Source organism: Triturus cristatus, chromosome 2_2 (assembly GCF_964204655.1).
Source record: "Triturus cristatus chromosome 2_2, aTriCri1.1, whole genome shotgun sequence".
NCBI classification, from domain to species: domain Eukaryota; kingdom Metazoa; phylum Chordata; class Amphibia; order Caudata; family Salamandridae; genus Triturus; species Triturus cristatus.
This window is the reverse complement of record NC_140582.1, coordinates 90779483-90804608: the sequence shown is the minus strand read 5'-3', so window position 1 is coordinate 90804608 and position 25126 is coordinate 90779483. Positions and strand designations below refer to the sequence as shown.

General features: G+C 46.5%; 1 protein-coding gene across 1 annotated transcript in view; it reads left to right on the top strand.

Annotated features, from left to right (window-relative positions):
- Positions 1 to 21709, top strand: part of LOC146861920 (maestro heat-like repeat-containing protein family member 2A) — a 141258-nt gene extending 119549 nt beyond the window's left edge. Inside the window, exons 16-18 of the mRNA XM_085643210.1 lie at positions 18782 to 18865; positions 19532 to 19603; positions 21370 to 21709. Coding sequence (XP_085499336.1) covers positions 18782 to 18865; positions 19532 to 19597 — 150 coding nt within the window. The 3' untranslated portion in view covers positions 19598 to 19603; positions 21370 to 21709. The remainder of the gene's footprint in view (positions 1 to 18781; positions 18866 to 19531; positions 19604 to 21369) is intronic.
- Positions 21710 to 25126: the final 3417 nt, after the last annotated feature.

Below are 25126 nucleotides of genomic sequence, written 5' to 3'. Positions count from 1 at the left end.
ATTGACCTATTTATTTTTCCAATCAGCAACTAAGAGAAAAAGATAAAGAAAGAATATTTTCATAATTTTTACGGTGTAGAGTCGTTTTTGGAACGGATGCACGCATGGTTCTTGTATGGGTATATTGTATGCTTAGCACTGCGCCTGTTTCCTGACCACTCGGGCCAAGCTACCACAGTGTGTTCGGGGAGTCCACCACCACCCTGCGGAGTGGGAGTGGGCTGTTTCCAACACTGTGTTTTACAATTTTTAAACAAAACAAAAGAACATTAGATGAAAAGTTAATGATGATCTGAAACGACCGGTTGTGTCTTAAGTGTTAAAGTGAACATCTGATTTAAATAAGATAAAGTCTTGGAGTAATCTTCAAAGTTAATTCGGTGTAGTGTCTTTATTTTTGGATGGCGCTGCGCAGGATTGCGAACTGAGTAGGATGGAAGCACGAGAGGCCAAATGGAGATGTAAGTCTGTTGACCTGAGCCAAGCTACCCCTAGGACCTAGGTCCAACACCGTTGCATACACATAGCATAAGTGATTAAATAAGATTGATTGTGTTAAATAGCAAGGTTAAAATGAAGGTTAAAATGGCCTTATTTGTCCAATTATGTCCATTTAGTGAGTCTTTGGGTTAAAATCGAAAGAAAGCTGCCCTGTGCTCCATTTGTCCTTTCCCGTTCTGATGTTTTGCCTGAAATGGAATCCTGCATAGATATGTATATAAATAAGTCTTGTCGAAGTGCTGCTATGCAGACTAGGCTTATGAGATTCATGGGACCAAGTCTCTCCTATGGTGGTCTTTCTGCTAAGCAGTCCTTTGTTGTGTGTTGATTGTATTGTAATGCTTATTGGAGTTGTGTCTCTTCTCTGCAATATTGAGAAATTTTGTAAATCGACAGGTCAATTGCACGTTGACAGATATGAAACAAATCAGCATTGCCTGTCTGCAGGAACGGATTACAGATAGATTAAAAAGAGGTTGCAAGAGTAGACGTTATTTTTGTACAAGGTTTTTGCAGTTGCAAATTAAGTGAGCGAGATCTTCCATTCCGAGGCTACATAGTTGACAGATGTTGTCGCTGGGTTTCCTCTGCCATGGTGGAAGGTGTGGTATAATCGGCATTATACCTATCTGTATTGTATACATTTCTCTTTCCGATGGATATTGAATCCATAACTAAAATATTTTGGTTGTTTGGCTGCTACATAGTTGTTTAGTACGTACCAGGCATGTACTCTCTTCACAAGTGCAGGCTTATCTTCTTCCAATGACAGTGCTTTGTGGTCTTGTTAACCACTTTATTGAAGCTGGTGTCGGACGCTGCTGTTGCCCATAGGTTCTCCAGACCAAGTTGACTTAGGGAGTCTCTAAGATACGTTCCCGCCGGTAAGTTCTTTCTTAGTGATAGTTCAACCCAAAGTTGCCAGTTCAGTGTATCTTGCTCTGCCCCTCTGATCATGTGCCAGCATTTTATACATGCACCCCTTCTGGCCAGTAGATGCTTCTGTAACCCAAACTCTATCCTTATTTGGGCAGGGGAGGTGTATTTTGGGAGGCTGAAGATTGTTCTAAACAATCTGGGGATTATTTTCCACACTAGTGGTGTCTCTTCCTCTTATTGCCTCGCTCCCGTATGTTATCGTTGGAAGGAGTTTGGCTTGGATAACCTCTAATAGAGGGCTCAGAGAGGGCCCGGCAATCACTTTTGAAAAAGTTTTTTTGGCAAAGGATATTGTATTACCTTTTTGTTTCAGTTTTTCCATATGAGGGTTGAAGGAGCCTTTGTTATCTATTAGAACACAAGTATTTGTATTCCTTTGCTGATTCTAGTCGGTGTGTGTCTAAAAACCTAACCGGTGCATGTCAGCGCTGTAAGAAACAAAAGAACTGGTGTAGGAAGGTGGTATCTGACTGCATGGTTGCCCCCACTTTTTTCCTGGTATTTTGCTGGTTTTCGACCAGCAAAAGTTTGCTGGTTTTCGACCTAGTTGGACTGGGATCCTGCTATTCAGGGCCCCAGTTTATCTGCTTTCTCTTTAAAATGGATTCCATGTACCTTAGGTACACTTCAGATTGGTTTCTGGGGTACCCTTATAAGTCCCTAGTATATGGTATACTTTGTACCCAGGGCATAGGTACCCCAGAAGTCTACCAGGGGCTGCAGCATGTATTATTCCACCCCTGGGAAGCCTTCCAAATGACACCACAGGACTACTACAGCAGCCTGAGTGTGGTGGTGCATGCACCCCTAACAGAGATATAGGTTCACTATATCTCACCCTATCACTGCACATATAAACCATCAGTCACCCCTATGGCAGGCCTTATCAAACCTGAAGGCAGGGTGCTTCTTTTTATGTGAGAGGGTGCCCATGCATGAGCTGAGCCCCTCTGCAGCCTTCAGAATCTATTCTCCGGGGTTGTCTGTGATGTAGCCTGACCATATACTCTTAAGTACATTAAAACCTCGCAGTAAATGCTAACTTTGGGATGGCTGGACAGAAACATGTTGTGTTTGGTGTCAAACACTTTGGAATCATACCCCCACAGCAGTAACTGGTGTGGGAGTATGATCCAACCCTTCTAGAGGGAGAGACATGACAGCACCTGTATGCCCGGTACCAGCTAACAGAGCCCTGGCTGGCATCACAAAATGGATGCTGCCAGCCACAGACACGAGTCTGGCCTCCTGCTGCTGACCGAAACTCCGGAAGGGGAGGCCTGGACAATAGGTTTCCTGTCACAGGGAGGTGTCACCACCTCCCAGGCAGGCTTTAGTGTATAGGGGCTGGGTGGGTGCACTCCAAGAGTACTTTGAAGTCAGCACTGGGGGCACATTAGGTGTCCCCGTGCATAATCCAGTTTAAACCGGTTGCAGGAGCTACCAGCCCCTGCTCTGGCACAAAATTGGACAAAGGAAATGGGTGTAGCCACCCCTCTTTCCAAACCCTCCCATAGGTGGGTCCCCAGAGTTAGTCCAACCCCTTCCTTGCGTATAAAAAAGCAACCCCTGACTACAGGACTTTAGATTACACCAGGACGAAACTCTGCTACAGAAATCCCGGAACTTCGACGATCTACACGACTAGATGATTGAAGAATCTCCCTTGGAGTAAAGGAGTTACTCCCCTGCTTGGCAGGCACCAAAGACGCATCTGACCGGTCTGCATCTCCGAAGCTCCTGAGGACTCCGAAGACTTTTGCAGTACAGGAGGTGGGTCATAGAGGTTGATCAGCTTCCACAGTAAGTCAGAGGCCCGTATCCCTCGTGGCGACCGTGCAACCCGAACCACTGGCCACCGCGACACTTTGCAGCTGCACATGCTTCCCGACATCCCCCGAGGCTGTGCATTGGACTATGTGTAGTTCAGACCCCGACCAGCGATTCCACCGAAGATTACTGAGTGTCCCGGGGGCTGGTTCCAAGTGTTTCCTCTCAAGGTCCCTTCGCGATCCCTTGTCCGTTGACTTGTGGGTCCTCAAGAAGGGTACTTGTACTTTAATTGTGCTTCCCTGGTTGCTCCATCACTTGGGGAGCCCCCAGGACCTTGCTGGTCTGCACCAAAGCCATTGTTCTCTCCCTGCGTGGGTTGCTGTTGCCAAGGCATGTTGTGTCCAATCTGGGCACTGATGCTGCAGCACTCGACATCCTTCGGGGGACAGCTTGAATCCAGCTCCTGGTCATCGTCGATGCCTCCTGGTCCTCGTGGCTGAAGAGTCAAGCTTCACCTCTTCGCACCTGAAGCACGCGACATCAGTGGGCATTCGTCTATTGTGCCCCTGGTCCCTGGCTAGTGACCCAGACTCTGGCCCCTCTGCTTTCAGGTTCTTCACATCTTCAATTCAGGCTTGAATCTCTTTGGACACTCTTCTTCTTCCCGGCAGCAGCACTTTGCAGCAGGTCGCCATTGAAAATTACGACGCGACACCATTTGACACCTATGCATTCGGCTTCCCTGGGTGAGGTAACTCAAGTACTCCAGTGCTCCCATGGGTGTTGGCCCTAGAACCCCCTAAGTCTAAAGGGGTTTGCTCAAAGTCCTCTCCTAAGTGTCCTTAAACTTTAAAATTCAAACTGCGACTTTCCCCATAGAAGCTAACGGAGCTTGCGGCTGTGTTCTTCCACTGCACACGTCCCCCGTGGGTCCCCTGTTTCACTATCTTGGGTGGTTCCTTGGGGTCCCAGCGATTCTACAGGCTTCAGGACTTGTGTCTAGTCAAGTCGTGGTTCTTATACCACTTTCTTAGTATATGGTTTGGTCCCCCCCCCAGGGCCCATCGTGTATTGTGCAATTTACTGTTGATTGATTGCTTGTAACTTGTGTGCCTTGACCTCTAGCCTCATAAAGAGACTAGTAGATAGTGTTTAGAATAAATACATATATTCTATTTATATACCTGGTGTGGTTCTCCTTTCATTTGGTCATTCAAGAGATTATAGACTGGTAAAACAAGCTGCTTTACATTCCTTCAAGACTCAGCGGAAGGCTGCTCTCCATAGCTACCACTAGGATAGCTTTCAATAAAGGTTGTCTTTAACCTATCCTCAATAAGGGGTTGTTTGGACTGGTGCAAGGTGCCCACTATAACTAGTGGACAGCATATACCAGGCCACCTTCTCACAACTAGGATATGTGTAAATATTATTCAGCTTTGAGTGGGTCATAGAACATCATATGGTGTGTCTGCCAGACATCTCCCAATTTAGGGATCTCCAACTTATCTCAGTGCCCTGGACCCCTACCGTTTCCGATAGCCATGTACATATCCACAGTGGCTTATCCCTAGTGAGCACCCTCCACTATCCTACCCACTGCAGAGACTCTTTCCAGCTAATCACAGGACTGGCTGAAATAGCCGGGAGAGTGGGCAGGGGGGACTCCCCATACAGCCAAAACCCTGGGTCTTGCCTGGTTAAGAGAGTCCGCTCGAGTCTCGTAGCTGGGTCCTTCCGATCCCCAAAGATCCATTCATTAACCGCAAGCAGCTGGACTGCCCAGTAATACAGGGATTGTATGCACTTCTTATGGGAGAGTCACAGCGCAGATCATCCCTACTTGTAGCTATTGATGTTGGCTTGTAGGGTTGTAAACTAATGGGTACAGATTTTGTGGGGCTAGTGTTGCAAAATTTATAACAGCTATGGCATGGCAACCGTTTTGAAGAGGGCTATACGCCCCATAATGATCGGGGGGGGGGGTAGCTCCATCTTGCCATATATCCCTTAAATTTGTGTGTCAAAGGGGTGATTTTCCTGCAGCATGTATTATTCCACCCCTGGGAAGCCTTCCAAATGACACCACAGGACTACTACAGCAGCCTGAGTGATATGCGCATGCTCAAGTGTTAGACATTGGGTTTCTGATTGGCAAAAGTATGCACCCTGTCGAAGCAGAAGCCATAATCCTTGTCAGGGTAAGCTAGATTCACACTTAAAGATAACCTGTGCTCACCTTCTGGTGAGGCTTATCTAAAGAGGCAATGTGTAAAGTATTTGTGCAACACACACACAGTAACACAATGAATAAACCACAAAAAGACTCCAAACAGGTTGAGAAAAAGCAGGTTATTATATAATAAGCAAAATAAGACCAAAATGACAAAAATCTAATGTACAGACGTTGAGATATTGAATTTCATAAATGCAGTAAAGTGCTTAGAAGCAAGTAGCGCTAAAAAGGTTACTTTAAGTCTTGCTGGACCGTTTCAAAGTCAAATATCAGGCTGACCACATGGAAGCGCAGGCCAGCTAAAGGGTCCACGCAGGACCCAGTGAACAAAGCACCTTTCCTGGTCGCAAACAGTGAGATGTGTCGATCTGTGCCATGTAGTGAAGGAGATGCGTCAGTTCCGAAGAGTGGTGCTGGAGTCACGAGGTATCGAACAATTTGTCGCATCGGATTCTACCACGCAGTCGAGGGGATGCATCAATCTCACCAAGCAGCAGCGGCGGTGATATGCTGTCTGATGCATTGATCTCTGAAGGCAAAGTGCTGGTTCCGATGTGATGTCCTCGTTTTACTTGCGCAACCGGATCGATGCACTTGTTCTGCTATACACAGACAGAAGATGCGTCAAATTCCGTGCTGCAAGTATCTGGGCCACATCCAGTGAGTTCAGGCGCAGGAGTAGGAGTAGAAACTTTGATATCTCTGAGTCTCAAGCAAGAGGAGGCAAACCAACAAGCCCTTGAAGATCACTTGGAGGAAAGGTAGAGTCCAGCTCTCCTTCTGCAGAGTCAAATAGCAGCAGCCAGCAGGGCAACAAGTGAAAAGCTAACCTTAAAGCCTGCAGTCCAAGGATGAGTTATTTGAGCAGCACAGCAGTCCTTGTAACAGAGATTCAAGTTCAAGATCCAGATGTGTCTAATTTGGGGGGGGTTCAGAAACCCAGTACTTATACCTAAAAGTACCTTTGTTGTGGCGTGGGGTGACTTCAAGGCAGCTCTCTGAAGTGCACATGTTCCCCTTACAGGCCAGTCCTGTCTTTCAGGCTATCTGTGGGGGTAATCAGTCCTTTGTATGGGGACAGGATACTACCTATTCAAGTGAAGTGTTAACCTCTGCATTCCATCCAGCCAAGGCAAGGCCATAGGAATGCAGATGTAGGGAGATGTAGTTTCCTATCAGTATCCTCTTAACTGCGGGGTCCCTCAGGGCTCTGCCCTGAGCCCCACGCTATTTAATATCTATCTGAAACCTTTGGCAGAGTTCGTCCATCCATTTGGCATAAAAATCGTCTCCTATGCAGATGATACCCAGCTCGTGGTAGCTCTCACCCACCCTGAAGGGTCATCTAGCACGCTAGGCTGCTGTCTAGAGGAGGTTGCCAAGTGAATGGAACGATCGTGCTTTAAGCTTAATGGGGATAAGACAGAGCTCATGCTCCTGGGCAACTCTCCTGTCTTTAATCCGGCCTCTTTTTGGCCAGACTGCCTAGGCCCGGCTCCGGCCCCTAAAGATCAAATCAAGAGCCTAGGCATCTGGATTGATCATTCTCTTTTGTTCAGTCACCAGGCAGCAAAACTCTCTGCAACCTGCTTCGGGCTATTAAGGATGCTGCATAAGGTTCTTCCCCTTCTCCCTTTCCACGCTAGAAGGATTATGGTCCAAGCACTGATCCTTTCTCGCCTGGATTATGGTAATGCTTTATACCTGGGAGTACCGCAGTATACCATCAACAGGCTCCAAGTTATACAGAAGTGTGCTGCCCGTAGACTACTTCAGATTCCCCGTTGGCATTCTGCCAAACAGGCAGTAAAGAGCTTGCACTGCCTGCCTATCAGACAAAGGATCCAGTTTAAAGCTATGTGTCTGGTCCACAAAGCCTTCTGGAAGAATGGCTCTCCCATTCTTCAGTCATTGATTACCCCATATCATCCGAAGAAAGACCTTCGGACATCTGGATCTTTTCTTGCCCTTCAACCCAGAATAAGAAGGGCCAGATGTGGTGGCTGATCCTTTTCATATAATGGTGCCATTGGATGAAATGCTCTTCCACTTCAACTACGGAAGGAACCTAACCTTTTATCCTTCTGCCGGTCACAAAAAACCTGGCTGTTTTAGATTCCTTCCTTGTCTCCTGTTCCTTGCCTGTCTGTCTGCAGCGCTGGCAGGCCTACGGGTAGCCATCGTGCTTTATAAATTTAATTCCATTCCATCCATTCAGATGTATATAGATGGGTACTCAAACACACCTATCCTTCCTGTGTTGTGGCTGTCTAGAGGGAATGCACAAAGCAAAGCTATCCCGCACCCCAGACATGCATTGGAGACGGGCTGTCAGGTGCAAAAACAACAATTGATGGACAGAATACAGAACGATGTCATACATTCACCCCAGTGCAAAGATCTGGGCCTAAATCAATCGTTGTTTTTGCTCACCATGCCATTCCAGTTTGGACCCAGCCATATGCAAATCAGTCTTGACTCTGCACCCAATGGGAACAGGCCAGCCCGAACTGCCAGGCCAGGTCCTCCCTGCACTAGTAACAAGCATCCTAGGACTAGTTTTGGGCTTTCAGCCTTCATCAGCCAGGTTAGCTTGACTCCGGTGGCATGGAGAGCACAGGAACTACGTCTGGGCATACCCGTCCCACTCGGGGTGACAAATGCAAAAACAGCAATTGATGGACAGAATGGAGAACAATGGCAGACATTCACCCCAGTACAAAGATCTGGGCCTAAATCCATTGTTGTTTTGCTCAACATGCCATTCCAGTTTGGATCCAGCCATATGTAAATCAGTCTTGACCCTACACCTAATGGGAACAGTCCAGCCTGAACTGCCAGGCCAGGTCCTACCTGGACTGGAAACAAGCATCCCGGGACCGGTCTCAGGCTTTCAGCCCTCATCAGCCAGGATAGCTTGACTCCAGTGCCATGGAGAGCACGGGACCCACGTCTGGGCAACCCGTCCCACTCGGGGTGACAAATGCAAAAACAACAATTGATGGACAGAATGCAGAACGATGTCATACATTCACCCCAGTACAAAGATCTGTGCCTAAGCCATCGTTTTATTGCTCACCATGCCATTCCAGTCCGGACTCAGCCATAAGCAAATCATTCTTGACCCTGCACCCAATGGGAACAGTCCAGCCCAAACTGCCAGGACAGATTGTCCCTGGACTGGAAACAAGCACCCTAGGACCGGTTTTGGGCTTTCAGCCCTCATTAGCCAGGATAGCTTGACTCCAGTGGCATGGAGAGCACGGGACCTACGTCTGGGCATACCCGTCCCACTCGGGGGGACAAATGCAAAAACAACAATTGATGGACAGAATGGAGAATAATGGCATACATTCACCCCAGTACAAAGATCTGGGCAAAAATCCATTGTTTTTTTGCTCAACATACCATTCCAGTTTGGATCTAGCCATATGCAAATCAGTCTTGACCCTACACTCAATGGAACAGTCCAGCCCGAACTGCCAGGGCAGGTCCTACCTGAACTGGAAACAGGCATCCTAGGACCGGTTTCAGGCATTCAGCCCTCATCAGCCAGGATAGCTTGACTCCAGTGGCATGGAGAGCACGGGACCCACGTCTGGGCATACCCGTCCCACTTGGGGTGACAAACGCAAAAACAGCAATTGATGGAAAGAATGCAGAACAACGTTATACATTCACCCCAGTACAAAGATCTGGGCCTAAATCCATCGTTTTTTTGCTCACCATGCCATTCCAGTGTGGACCCAGCCATATGCAAATCAGTCTTGACGATGCACCCAATGGGAACAGTCCAGCCCGAACTGCCAGACCAGGTCCTCCCTGGACTGGAAACAAGCATCCTAGGACCGGTTTCGGGCTTTCAACCCTCATCAGCCAGGATAGGTTGACTCCAGTGGCATGGAGAGCACGGGACCCACGTTTGGGCATACCCGTCCCACTCGGGGTGACAAATGCAAAAACAACAATTGAGGGACAGAATACAGAACAATGTCATACATTCAGCCCAGTACAAAGATCTGGGCCTAAATCCATTGTTTTTTTGCTCATCATGCCATTCCAGTTTGACATGGCTTGGCAGTTCGGGCTTGACTGTTCCCATGAGCCACAGGGTCAAGACAGATTTGCATATGGCTGTGTCTGAACTGGGGTGGCAAAGTGAGCTAAAGAACGATGATGGATTCAACCCAGATCGGTGTCTGGAGGTGAGTGTCTTAAAGGTTTCAGAGCTCAGTCCATCATCTCCTAGTGTTTGCTTTGTTCACCCTAAGTTGGCAGGGTATGCCCAGACGTGGGTTCCTTGCTCACTTTGCCACTGGATTCAAGCTAGCCTAGCTGATGACGGCTGTTAGCCAGAAACCTGTCCCAGGATGCTTGTTTCTCCGGTCCAGGGAAGACATGGCTTGGCAGTTCGGGCTGGACTGTTCCCATGAGGTACAGGGTCAAAACTGATTTGCATATGGCTGTGTTGGACTTGGCCCTTTTTGCAGGGTCATCCCTGAACTTTTTGCCTTCCTCCTATATTTTTTCTGACCTGTTGTTGGCTGTTTTATGACTCTGGGCACTTTACCACTGCTGCTCAGTGCTAAAGTGCATATGCTTTCCCTATGTTTAATTGATGTATGGATTAGTGATTACATAATTAACTGGTTTGGTTTACCTGTCAGACCCTAGTGCAGTGCACCAGGAGTGCCCAGGGCTGGTAATACAAATGCTGCTGGTGGGCTTGCAGCACTGGTTGTGCCACCCACAGAAGCAGCCTGTAAAAGTGTGTATAAGGCCTGTCATTGCAGAGCCTGTGTGCAGTCTGGTACTGCCATGCTGACTGTGCAAGTGCACCCACTTGCCAGTCCCTAAACCTTCCAGTTTCTTCATATCAGACACCCCTATGGTAGGCCCAAGGGCAGGGTGCATTGTAAGTATAAGGTAGGACAAGCCCTGATGTCTGTGGCATGTCCTAATAGTGAATTACAGCCATTTTCGTGTTTCACTATTGCAAGGCTATCTGTTCCCCATAGGCCATAATGGGCAGTTTGATTATTACACCTTATAATCCTAACTGACTCAGGGAACATGGTAGAAATTCGAGTTTAGTATGCCTGAACTCAGAATGTTAAAATACATCTTTTAGTGAAGTTGGTTTTAACATTCTGTGTTTGAAAATACCACTTTTAGAAAGTAGGTATTTTCTTGTCTAACCATCCAAGCCTGCCTCTGCTAGGTTGTGTATTCCTTGTCTGGAGTTTGAGTGACAGGGGCTGGGGAAATTCCAGGAGAGAGGGTGAGTCAGCACAGGACTGAATAGGAAGATCTACATGCAGATGGGTGGAAGGAGTTGCACCTGGGACCTGTATAGGGCTGTGCCTTCCCTCCACAATGCTGGCTCCACCTCCTGTGGTGCGTCTGATGTCTCTGCCCTGCACTGTGAAAGGAAAGAAGGAGTAATGCCAACAAAGTGCTCCAGGACTGACCAGAACTGGTTTGGACTAGGCAAAGGCCTCTCTGCATTCAGACAACAAAGAGAAACTGTGTATAAAAAGGGGACCCAGACCCCAGAACTTTAGATCACTTTGTTAAACAAGAAGAAACCTTTGCTGAGGAGAGGAACCAGAAGAAGCTGAGGAGTGACTATCCCTGAGGAGGGGATTGGCCTGCAGTGGTTGCCTAAACTGCCAAAGAAAGGAGAAAGGAACGTTGTGTGTACTTTTAATCAACTTGTGAAGGATCTCCAAGGGCTTGTAAGAGAGCTTACCTCCTGCTGAAGTCTCAGGGACAACAGACTTCAACCGCCAGCTCCCCCAAGAGTTATTTGGAAGTGCCTGCAGCTATATTGGGGCTTTCTGAGGAACTGCGTGTTGCAAGGAGCTAGAAGCACGGCTCACGAACCAGAAGCGTGTCGCCGAACTGCCGGTGTCGCTTCACAACGCAAAAGCGCCTCGCAGCATCGGAGAAGAGGATCAACGTCGCATCAGACCCTGCCGAATCACCGGGAAGCATGTCGCCAAAAAATCGTTGAGTCATCGCAGGTCCACCGAAGCGCCTCGCATCGCCGGAGAAGAGGATTGACGTCGCATCAGACGCCGCCGCATCACTGAGAAGTGTGTTGCAGGGCCTGTCGCGGCTCATCACCGGAGACGAGGATCAACGTCGCATCAGACGCCGGCGCATCACCGGGAAGCGCGTCGCAGGGCCTGTCGCAGCTCATCACCGGAGAAGAGGATCGACGTTGCATCAGATGCCGCCGCATCCCTGGGAAGAGTGTCGCAGGGCCTGTCGCGGCTCGCATCGTTGTCGGAGCAACTCGACTCGCAGAAGAAGAGGATCGATGTCGCATCAGACGCCGCCGCATCATCAAGAAGTGTGTTGCAGGGCCTGTCGCAGCTCACATCATGTCTCATCAAGAAGAAGACGCCATCTTTGTTTCTTTGCACCAGATCTTCATCACATCACGGCGTTGCCAGCCGCACCGCCACGGAAGCGCAGTAAGAAACCGACGCATCACCTCCCCTCACAGAGCAGAACCGATGCATCTCCTACGCATCAGTAGGGAACCGATGCATCACCGTTCTTGCGTGTAAGGAACCGATGCATCACCTTCCCTGCAACACTTTCGTTGTTTAGCGTTACACATCCTAAGGTACATTGAACTCAAAGTGTCGCATTTACCATCTTAAGAGAACTAAGCTAATTCTACCATTTTAAGTACAGTATTGTGGATTTTTGTCGTTTGTGGTCTTGTGTTAAATCTATATAAAAGATACTTATTTTTAATATACAACCTGTGTGGTGTCCATCTGTAGTGTTGTCACTTGATTACTGTATGTGTTCACAAATGCTTTACACACTGCCTCTGAGATAAGCCTGTCTGCTCATGCCAAGCTACCAAGGGGGTGAGCAGGGGTTATTTTAGGAGTGTACCCCCTTACCCTGACTAGACGCAAGGGTCCCTATTTGGTCCAAGGCACCTACCTTTGCCAACTAGAGACCCCCAAATCTAACAGGCTCTGTCTGAACTGGGGTGGCAAAGTGATCTAAAGAACAATGATGTATTCAACTCAGATCTGTGACTGGGGGTGAGTGTCTGAAAAGTTTCAGTGCTCCATCCATCATCTCCTTGTGTTTGCTTTGATGGGCTGTCAGGCACACAAAGTAGTAATTGCAGAGAAATGTTCACTTTCTCAATAGTGCATTTCTAAAATAGTAATGTTAATTTCAACTTCACCAGTAAGTAGGGGTTATCACTCCCATTCCAAACATATGAAACAGGAAACAGCTATTCCTGTCTGATCAGGAATTATAGCTTAAAAAGTGTATTAAGGAATTCCTGATGCTAATCTATGAGAGGAGTGGGCCTCACAGTAGTGAAAAATGAAATATGCTGTTTGTCACTACCTGGACATGCAAACCATAAAGTACATTTCCTACCTTTTGCTTACATACCACCCTGCCCTAAGGCCTACCTAAAGCTTACCTTAGGGGTGACTTATATGTAATAAAATGGGAGTTTAAGGCTTGGAAAGTAGTTTTAAATGCCAAGTCAAAGTGGCAATAAAACTGCCCACAAAGGCACTGCAGTGGCAGGCCGAGATTGGTTTGACAGACTTCTTCTGTTGGTGGGACAATCATGGCTGCAGCAAACTAGCGGCAGTAAATTTACAGAGGCTGGGTATATGGTATACCACCTTACAAGGGATTTACAAGTAAATTAAATAAGTCAATTAAGTATACACCAATTGCACACATGTTTAGGGAAGAAGCACATGATCTTTAGCACTGATTAGCAGTGGTAAAGGGCTCAAAGTCCTGAGGCCAACAAAAAATTTAGCAAAATGTGCAGCCAAAAAGATTGGGGTAAGACCACCATAAGACTGACAAGTCTAACACCAAGGGGCTCATTTATGAGCCCCTGCGTCACTTTTTCACCACCGGTGTGTCACTTTTTGTGACGCACCAGTGGTGTAAAACATGCGCCATGTTGCGCCATATTTACAAAGTGACGCATCTAGGTAGATGCATCACTTCGTAAACCCCTGTGCTACATTATACCTGCGCCAGGTATAATGTATGCAGGGTGGGCGCAAGAAAGGGTTGTAGAAGTGGCGCAGCAAAATCTATGAGCTTTCCCTGCGCCACTTCTAGGACGCCAATGCGTCAAAACCTTACGCCTGCCTCATGGCAGGCGTAAGGGTGACGCAGGCCCTTTCACATGTGAAAAGAACATTGCTGGAGTTGCGTCAGGCTTCCAACACAACTCCAGCAATGCGCCACTTTTTGCACTGACAGATACGTCAGTTATACTGACGTATCTGTCCTTTCTTGCGACATGATGCGTCATATTGTAAATATGATGCATCATTGGTGTCGCAAGGAGGGTGCACTGAGAAGTGGCGCATCGCTGCTTTCACGCAGCGATGCGCCACTTCTCGTAAATGAGGCCCCAAGTATTTAAATGCTCCAGATCGCCAGGGAGTCTGGAAGTAACTCCTGAGGAGAACCCACCATAGGGTTTATGGCTGATCCCCCCCCAGTTTACCCTCAGGCCTGACACTTTTTTGCAGATTTTTAGAATATAAGTTAGCCGTAGGATGGATTGGTTTAGGCGCTGGATATAAAGGAGGATATTAAAGAGATGCGGCCCTCTAATTTTCTGTAATACCTCAATCTCTACACCTGCACGTCCCCCCAATCTATTTGGCCTGTGGTTCAGTTGCAAGAGTGAGCAGGAGAGGAGACAGCAGGCCTCTGTCTATCTGGAACTGCTGTGAGTAAATGCTGTTCACTCTGACCCTAGCCCATAGCATTGTGTATAACAGCCTCACATACTAAAGGACTCTAGGACCAATATTAATATTGTCCAAGATATTGTGGAGGAAAGGCCATTCAAATGAGCCAAAGGCCTTCTCAAAGTCCAGTTGCATCATGGCTGTGTGGTTAGATCCAGAATGTATGTGGTCCAAGGCCATATTTACCCTCCTAAGACAAGGTCTGGTGCCTCTGACTGGCATAAAGCCATTTTGATCGCAATGCACTAGGGGTCTCATCTGTTTCAGTAGCCTGGTTGCTCAGGCCTTTGCAACTATTTTGACTTAAATATTTATTAGGGAGATCAGTCTGTAAGACGCACAGTCTGTAGGCGGCCTATATGGTTTGGGGCGAGGCACTCCAGATATCATAGGGAAGTAGCAAATCTGTCTCTGCAGCTTCAACCATCGTGAGGAAGTGAGAGAGCAGTGTTGATGCAAACCTTAGTAGCCTCTAGACTACAAAGTGTTTCATGATCTCTCATTTGGCTAAGGCAATATTCTAATTCCCCAATCTGACTTTTCCAGTGCAGAACGTTTCTTTCTCCTCCCACAGGGTATGCTATTATTACCCCCAAAGAACAGCTGTCATTGCCTCCCACAATGTGATTAGGGAGACGTCTGTTGTGGAGTTTGCTCTTAAGTAGAGTTCTATCTTTTTCTTCATGTGTTCTTAAAACCTAACATCCTTCAGCCACCCAACCTAAAGGCTCCAGTGCATGTTAGACCTACACCTCCCCAGCCCCATTGTTAATTAAATCGGCGATTAGCCCAACAGTACCCCTGCGTGCATTGTAGCTCCTGACGACTATCAGAGTCCAGCAGCTGGGAGGAAGAAGTAGTCTAGTCTTGAATGTGACCTATGGGAGTGGGAATAATATGTGAACTCACAAGCCCGACTGGTTCTTTGCTGTCCATGGATTGCAAAGCCGCAGGGTCTCCGCCCATGGTGTACTGGTTTAGCCCCTCTTTTCACATCAAGTTGTAGGTACATGACATCATTGAAATCCCCCCTACGATAAGCTCCTCATCCGGGCCCGAGGTGATAACTGTCATTAGATTTTTCATCGTAGTTGCCTCCAGTGTCGGTGGAATATACACAGACACTACTGTCAATGGAATGCCATACAGGAAGTCTGTAACCACCACATATCTATCTATGGCATATCAGATAGTGTCCACGGCCATCATGGGAAAAGTAACTCCTCTGGAGCCCCTAGTGAACCCTGCATGATTAAAGACATAGTGTTCCAAAAAGACACCCCTATTCCAAAGAAAATGTGTCTCTTGCAACAATGGAACCACCAGGACCAGATTGTGGGCCTGTCAAAGGATTGTTGTGCATTTTATTTTATCCAGCAACCCACTGAAATTCCAAGACAAATGCTTGTAGTGTATGGTGTTGTTGTCAGAGGTCATGGCAGGTTGTTGTGCCCATTTGACTGGAGCCCGAAATCTGTCTTGCATGAGACGTGGTATTGTGACCAAAATCAACCCTAAAGTACCCAACAGTCCCCCCAACAACCCTCTACTCAACACCTCTAAAGTGGAAGCATTTGTCGCCTCTAAAACAAGCAACCCCAATAGAAACAACCTACAATACAATGTAATACTAAATCAAAATAAAGTAACCACAATAATCTTGTGTAGTGGGAAGTGCTTTGCCTCGGGCCAGCCCCTCTCTCCAGAGGCAATGTATCTCTTTTCGCTCAGCGAATGAGAAAAAACTTGGAGCTCTACATGGAGGAAAGAAAGGAAGGGGACCGAACCACTCCTCTATACCGCTGAATAATGTCTCATCATCCACTGGTGGAGTCCCCTCCCTGGTAATCCCCAGAGCTCTATGTGGAGGATGCCCTATGTTTGTCCTCCTGTTATAACCAGAGTTGGCCTCCTATCTGTCTGCTGCACTTCAGCCTAGAGTTGGATCGTTGACCCCCTTCTGTCTCCCGAGATGTCATTGGCTCCTTTGTTGATATGGGCAGTTGTTTCATCTCCGCCGCTCAGATCCAGGCCTCTTCCGGGCTCTAAAATAAAAATGGTTCCCCACTGATACATAACTTTTAGTTTGGCAGGGTACATCAGCACATTCAATGTACATAGCCCTGACTTTCCATTTAACCTCTAAGAAACATTTACGAAGGAGCTGCACTTAACTGTGAAATTGGGGAAGAGCATAAACTTGGAGTCGGTGCAACGGACGTCTGGATGTTGGCGTGCCTGCCGCAGGATAAAATCTCTGCCTACAAAGTTCAGTACCCTAATGATAATGGCTCTAGGCGGTGCCACCGGCGGAGGGCATGGGGCCAGCACCCTGTGTGCCCTTTCCAGAACGAAGTAGGTTGATAGCTCACAATCCGGAACCCTGGTTCTGAACTATTCTGTGAGGAATTTCTCTGGGTGCTGGTCCCCCACACCCTCTGGCAGGTCTACCAGCAGGGAGGGGACAGGAGGGTCCCCCCTACTCACAATGCAGGGGACATCTACCCGTGCTTGACTCTGTGAGGCCATGTCTTACTGGCCCAGGGCTGGGCCCCCCCTCTCTCCCCTCCTCTCTCCAGGTATCCTCCTGAGACACCACAGTGATCAGGGGTGGAGTAAGGCTGGGCTTGTGTGACCTTCACTGCCCCCCATTGGCCATAGCAGTCTCCCAGGACTTCTGTGCTCCTAGAGGGGGATCACCTCCTGAGGTTGAAGCCATGTGCCCCGTCTCCTACCTTTGGGGCGAGACATCTTGCGTGAGTCCCGACACACCTGGGCTGTAATCTTAGTCCTGGATGCTCATGCTGCCCATCGAATTTCCTCTACTCTGGCCCACCAATTTGGCTGGGCTGTCACAAGCCGATGTGGCTGCCTAAAAGTGAAAAGCGGTCCCTACCACTCCCCTCCCATGTGGCTGTTTCCTCTCCCTCTCTGTGCCCCAAGAGTCAATGCGGAGGTAAATGTGGATAGCCGCTTTAGAACTGCAGCTCCAGGTTGGGTATGTTGGCAGCAAGCCAGTCTTCCGGCATGTTGTTGTTTGCCTAATGCTTTTCTCTCATCCCTGGCTCTCTGCATTGGCTTGAGTAGGACAAAGGGTACAAGTGTAGGGGGCGCAACATGGATGTTTGTATCGGAGAAAAGGTCGCCCCATAGTTGGCTCGCCCAGTCTGCAGTTGCAGCCCTGGCAACGTGTGGTACCCAGTACGTCTCCTCCACTCTAAGGTACCTGTTCCACTGTTTCGGGCCACCGCTTGGAAGTGAAAGCGGCTTCGTGACACAACCTGGCCACTCGGCTGTCTTCTCTCCCTTGCGCGCCCCAGGAGTTGATGCACAAGGGGGTTCGCCACTGTGAGTTTACAGCTTCAGGTGATGTTTGTCACCGGCAGGCCCATCTCCAGGCAGGTCATACGAACACCCAGGCTGTCGATCGCCGAAATTGTCTCTCATCCCGGACTCCCTGAATAGGCTCCGGTGGGCCAAAGGGGGTTAGTATATGGGCCACCGCACCGGTGCTTACAGCTGAAAAAAGGTAGCCTAAGGGTCGGATTCAGTAGGATTCACGGAACTGGCATGGACTTCACGTAAAATACAGCCTCCATCTCACACTGCTAGGCAACTCCTCCCAGTAATTTCTTTCTTGATGCTCTTTACAATGTAGTGGAGGTGAGCAATGTGTCAATGGTAGGCGAGAACTTTGGGAGCCAGGATGGTATTCATCAGATAAGGTAGATACCGTGGTAAACAGCAGAGTGAACACTTCTGGTAGCAGCGACTTGTACACTGTCAGCTTACCATTATTCACTGTTTCTGCATCTTTGATCCATTACTCACAAAAGTACTAGTTCTGCTTTTAAAGGTGATGAACACAAGGTGCTAAGGCCGTGAAATGCCCAAATAGGAAGTGAACATAGTATGCTATTTCTTGTACAAAGGTTTTTCTTAGTTTTTTAGTTTCTTGAGGTGTGCAGCCTTTCGTGACTTCCGTCTCTGTGAGATTCATGAGAGACACTACTGTCAATGGAATGCCATACAGGAAGTCCGTAACCACCACATATCTATCTATGGCATATCAGATAGTGTCCACGGCCATCATGGGAAAAGTAACTCCTCTGGAGCCCCTAGTGAACCCTGCATGATTAAAGACATAGTGTTCCAAAAAGACACCCCTATTCCAAAGAAAATGTGTCTCTTGCAACAATGGAACCACCAGGACCAGATTGTGGGCCTGTCAAAGGATTGTTGTGCATTTTATTTTATCCAGCAACCCACTGAAATTCCAAGACAAATGCTTGTAGTGGATGGTGGTGTTGTCAGAGGTCATGGCAGGTTGTTGTGCCCATTTGACTGGAGCCCGAAATCTGTCTTGCATGAGACGTGGTATTGTGACCAAAATCAACCCTAAAGTACCCAACAGTCCCCCCAACAACCCTCTACTCAACACCTCTAAAGTGGAAGCATTTGTCGCCTCTAAAACAAGCAACAGAAACACTGTTTCTAGATGTGTTGACAGCGGTCTTGGTAATGCTGATATTTTTAATTATATTTTCAGGATCCATATATTCTGCTTGAAGAAGTAACACCACCGGAACACAGGGATACCTTCGACATGCCCACCATTACAGCTGAGAAATATGTGAGTCTTCTTTAAAATTCTAGACCATCAGGTTCATGTACCCTCTCTCTCAAACTCTGCCTCTTCCATTCCATCTAAACAAACCAAAGTAAATTTCCAAGATATCACACGAACTGCCCATGGAAACTGCACTCCATTCTCAGAAACAAAAGGAATTCATTACAATATTACCAAGGAGTGAATGGTGTACAACGCAATCCATCTCTCATCCACTGGTACCCTTAGAGAGTTAGAACTGATTTCATAACTTAAATGCTGGTTTTAGTGCACAGTGTAAATGGACAGAGGTGAAAGCTATCTCTTGCTGGAAACAGGACTTAATTAAAACAATCACCCTTCTGACTACACGACTAACCTCTTCTGTGAGAGAAGAGAACAAAGCACACAGAGGTTGATCGTTTTTTTGGACAAGCATGGAACTATGGGATCAAATATTCCTTTTCACCCTAGGAGCAAATTTAGCTTTTTCTATCCTCACTGCTAAACCAGGCAAAGTAATCCGCTGGCATCGGCTTTGAGCAACAGAGAAAAAAATCTCCTATTCCCTGGGATCAACCAGTTACTGGCAATACCCACAGTTTACCATTTTTGAGAAAAATAAGTCATCTGTCATTCTTGTTGTCACGTCTAAATAGCCTTCTCGTTTCCATTCTCTCTATCTACCAGCTCGAGGAAATGATCCAGATTATGAAAAACACTCTCAAGTTGTGCGACTACATACTTTCTAAGTAGGGTGAGGTAAGATTTTGATGCTTTTGTTTTCTGTGAATGTGAGTGAGCGTGTGAGTACTATCAGATTGAAAAGATCACATAACAAACAGTCACTAATCGATGGAGTCACTGGAATGTAATGTAAATGTATGGTGGATTTGTACAGTGCTGCTTGTTACCCGTGAGGGTAGCCACGCACTTCTTCCATACAATTTTGGGTTTGCTGTACTTACCAAACAATCCACCCTATGCAACATAGATTGCAGATTTCCACAAATTAATGTATTGCTAGTTTAGAATGATCAAAAATAACACATGGTGCTGCGCCATGGTAAACATTAGCTACTCACTAGATTGCCTCATCCACGTGCTATACTGGTATAAGAGAGGCAAAGCTTTTTGGGAGAACAGCATTAATGTGTGATAAAATAGCAGAATGGTATTCTCACAGAATGTAATACATTATGCTGCTTAATTTTCACTGTATCCCATGATTTGGACTTCCAAATGTCTCCTGAATATATTGTAGGACACTAATATGATTGACAAAAAAAGGGAGACAAAATATCAAAGGGTAAATAGGAACAGATTTTCTGTACCTAATTCCACATATGTGTAACAAAAATATATATACATATATCTTCATTTATGTGGAGTTAAGAATGGTAAATATAACTGTCCCTCTGAGCATTTATCATTCAATATTTTGTCCCTCTATATTTTGTCCATGGTATTACTGCACCACAATATTCTTGTTACAGACGTTCAAGAGTGCGATTGGCCCTTCATAGTCTCATAATTCCAGATATACTTCTGACAGAAGGCCTTTGATTAATGTTTTAAATCACATTACAGTTGGGTGTGTTGAAAAGGAACGAAATACATAGGTTTTCAAGAGTCTGAGAAATATGTAACCAACAATGGACATGGAGAGACTGAGGGATCACATACCATTGGTGCTGGAGAAGGAGCGATTCTGGGGTAGGGTTGTCCAAAGCAGTTGTCATCAAAGAAATACCTCTATGTTGGGAAAGATTGGGCGTAAAACCTTTTAGAAGAGAAAGACAGTGGACTCGATTCACAAAGGTAAAGTTAGAGGAAAGTCTAACTTTACGACTTTCGGTATTCACAAAGTGCATTTACAGGTAGTAAATGCCCTTTGTGAATACCGAAAGTCTAAAGTTAGACTTTCGTCTAACTTTACCTTTGTGAATCAGGCCCTTTGTTTTTATGAATTCATAGATGCATCATCTGAGAATACAGTCGCCAAGAGCTTGGTTGTAATCCCACTATGGATGCTTTGTGATTTCAAAAGAAGAACAAAATAATTCAGAAAATCTGGTTCAGATGCAAGGGGGGCCCATGAGTAAGCCTTGGTATCTGCCCCCTAGAGTCTAAGACTGGCATTTATCAGGTCGGGGTCACATTGTTAAAAATAATCCATCTGATTACAAAACGCCTACTTCACAGAGTCTTGCATTCTGTGGAGTAGCTTCTGTGTAGTAGAGGGTGTGACACTGGAGAAGACAAGAGGCAACTGCTGGAGTACAATATTTGATGGTAGCACATTTTTAAGAACTAACTTACCTCTTATCATATTTGAAGAGGCACAATCTCTTCAGTGCTGACTCCCCCTTCACCTTGGTTAAATGTATTAAAATTCTTTGCAAGCCAACGTTAGAAACAAGGCAAAATATATTTTATGAGCTCATGATGCCTCAAATGCTTGCTGCACTGTAAGGATGGGCAATTGCCTACTTGACCTATCTGACCTTGTACCTTTCAACTTTCAGGTTCCAGCCTAAGTGCCACCTCGTTGGCCTTTGATTCGGACCACTGTGGCTAATATCACTAACAGCATTTATTGATGATCCCTCACCATCTCCCTTTCTGATAAGCATTCAGTGCTGAAACACCATATCCCACTGAAGGACATGCAGAGAACCTTTAGAAATCATTGAACAGTAAAGCTTCACCAGCCATAGAGAAACACGAAGATTCGACTTTTGTGATTTGGTGAGGGATGATGACGCTATCTCAGGAGTATGGCTGAGGATCACCTTGAATGACAACAAAGTATTGCTTCCTCTGGTCTGGGGCTCCTACATCGAATAATTCACCGATATCAGTCTTGACACGTTGGTTCATCACAACCTAATCTATTTTGAGCACCCTTGGCAGTAAATAAAATATTTTTTTTAAAAGATAATAAATCTCTCTTCTCTTTAATGAGAACTCTCATATATTCTTGGCTACACAGTAATCCTTCAAGATAGAGGTTCAAATCTAAGTAGGTGTGGGGCACATTGCATCACCATGCGTCACTCATGAAAAAATCACTCTCAGCAAGGTTCTTCTATGCAGAATTTAAGATTTGGATGGAGCATGTTTCTTCAATCACATTCAAAAGTTTGAAACACAGGGGCCCATTGATCTTTGTCTATTAATTCACTTGGGTCAGTCCGTGCAAGGGAAGCAATATGAAAAAAAGAATTCCTTTCATTAGCCTGGGCGAAAAACTGCTCCACTTGCGGAGTTTGCAGAGTTTTCCACACTCTGCTCTCCGCACAGAGTGCGGAGTTTCCAAAAACTCTGTGTAGTGGCATGGAGCTGAGTTTTTCCTCTCTGACGGGTCGTGGACGCTAATTTGGCAAGCGCAAGCTAGGAAAATCCACCGCTAGACTATCTCCCGGGGAGATGTCTCAACACAGGCGGTCACAGCAGGTGATTACTGCTCACATTGAGAAACCTGCCACTTGCGTTGAGGAAGCTGCCACTCGAGTAGAACATCAGCTCGAGGGGCAGAAGGAAGCTATACCCTCTTGTGCTGCAGGTGGTGCCGTTTGTGCTGTAATATTCCTGGTCCAAAAAATCCGCAGCGTGACTTAACTCACTCCACCGCTTGCAGAACTCAGCAGAGCTCGATGGAGTTATTTGTGACTTCGTGAACTCCGCCCAGGCCTACTAATTTGTCCCTTATTTATGTAAACGCTTATGCCAGCAATTAAAAAGCCATGACGAACCTAGGAAATCACATTCACACAAATTACCATAAAAACAATCAATGTGGATCAAATTTATGAATGTTCTTCAACTATTTTCAACTATCATCGCAATTAGGGGTGTTTCAAGGGACAAAAAGAATCTCACCCTTTGAATTGTTATGCAGTGTCCTTAAGCAGGGTAAGGGGCACATACATCTTTCTTGGGGAAATAAATAAAGGACAATTTTTTTAAAAAGTGACCTCAAATGACTTTTTCTACTCTTGACTGATTCTAAGAAGGAAGAGATGTAACTGAGGGTCATATGGTTTCTCTGGCATTGGTCAGAGACAAGGTAATTAGTAAACAACCCCCAGTGGCTGTGTGTCTCAATGTGTCCTTTGTGAGAGAGAATTTGCTTGTTGTTTTGTAAAAGTGGGAGGGATGGAATCAAATGAGCAGGATGAGGGTTTAGTGCTTTTTATGGCAGGCTTAATTCAGCACTCTCGGGAGGGATTTCTTTTCTTGTGATGCACCGTGTTACTTCATCTTTACCTGATGTATAAAAACTCATGTTATTGGGTATAGTGCCTCACTAAAGTCCCGTACTAACTACCTTTTGGGGTACAAGTCTTTCAGGCCTAAGGAGGTTTGAGTGTGTGCAAATTGCCATAACAATATGATAGTGCTAAGTTTTATTTGTTTTTTTTTTACAGAGAACTGTATTCAAAACCTATGGTCTGTTCACAAATAGTGTTATTTATTCACTGAAGACTTTTGCCTTGGGTTTCCCTATGAGCTCACTGTAGTATGATAGTTGTAATGCCACCTTGCCCAGCAAAAGATCGCTAAAAGACTGGACCTAGTAATGGATAACTAGGGTGTGGCTTAACATCTAGGACAGCTGACTTTGAAACTGGGGAACCATGTTTGAGTCTTGGGGAGGCTCAAACATCTTGTGATTCTGGGCAAATTACTTAATCTCCTCCGCCTAAAAAGCAAAAATAAATGTGGGTGTCCATCTGTAATGCAACTGATGCTCATGTACAGGGCTCTGATACCTTAGGGGGGAGTTCACGCTATATCAAACTGGAAAGAAAGTGCTTCACCCAACAGGTTGCCAGGCACACTACCAAACAATGGGTTTTCATGCCATTCTAAATAGGAAACAGCTACAACCAGGCTAAAATACAATATAACCCTGTCTCTCCTAAGGAGAGGAGGAAAGACTATCTACAGAACTGGGAGCACTACTTGTCCAAAAGACATTCCAGCTGATAAAGTAGAGGCCAGTCATGTTGATCATAAAAAGGTTTGCAGCTGGTGTTACATAGCTTTGAAGATCTGACAGCAATGGCTGGCTTGGATTTCCACTAATAAAATACACAATTTTGCCTTTGATACTTTTAGCCCTAATTTATTGTGCCTTTGTTAGTACTGGCCTTGTCGAGATGACTGTTCTAATCCTTAGATGATACTAGAGGATGAGGTTTTTTAAACCCCATTATATTAATCACCTATTGCCTGCATAATGAATTGAGCAGACACGATTGTGGTAGGATCATCATCGTCCCTCCAACTTATCTGGTAGGTTTGCTCACAAACGGGCTTTCTTCCACTGTGTATGGCCCATAGAGAGGGGTGTGAGATAGCTGTGTATGCTCCCTTTACCTGCAGAAACACACACATACTCCTACAGCTCTGGAAGCTAGCAAAACCTAGCCAGGTGTGCTTTTAGAAAGAAGTGATATGATAAAGTGGTTCTGTTAGACCTGTCAGCCCTTTGGGTGGTCCCTCCTCATCATTATTTATTTTGTCCCACTTTTGCCTCAAACCCTGTTTGAATTTTTTCCTTTTTGGGAACCACCAGACTTTTTCGTGTTGCTGCAGATTCAGGGAGCCATTTTAGCTACCCCTGAAACTTCTGTCTGAGGGCCTGGAGCACAAGATGGTGGCCACCTGTGACATCACCAGCATCCACTGGAACCTACCAGCACCTTCCAGAACATTCCAGGAGATTCCAGAACTCTGTGACAGTTGGAGGCGGTTTAGAATGTTGGGAGGATAAGAGAGGCAGTTGGCAGTTGGAGCTGGCAGTTGGCACCTGACTGGTGAAGAGAGAGGAGCACAACAGTGAAGGAGGAAGGAGTGAAGCAGCAGGGGTGGAAACTTGTGCCTGGAGTGGGGTCCATAAACCCACCCTTGATACTTGTCCCTACTGATGGATCCCAGCCTATAGCCCTGTGTGGGAAGAAGACAGAAGAAACTTATCCTAAGGACCTGGACAGCAGGAACAGGCCTTAGAACCAAGAAAACAGCAAGATTCTGACCTGAGAACTGGTTTCCCTGGAGTCGGGCGTCGAGTAGCCTGAAGACCTGGAGCCCGAGGTGGAGAAGCGGCGCTGACTGAAGTAGCAGACGTCGTACCCGGAGCCGCCTGAGGTCGTGAGAGGGCGCCGACGGAGGTCGTGAGGAATACCAGAGGTCGAGGAGGAAGTGAACCGAGGTCGAGCGAGCGGCGTCATCGGAGGAGTGAAGTCCGCCCTCCGGAGTCGTCGGAGACCGAGG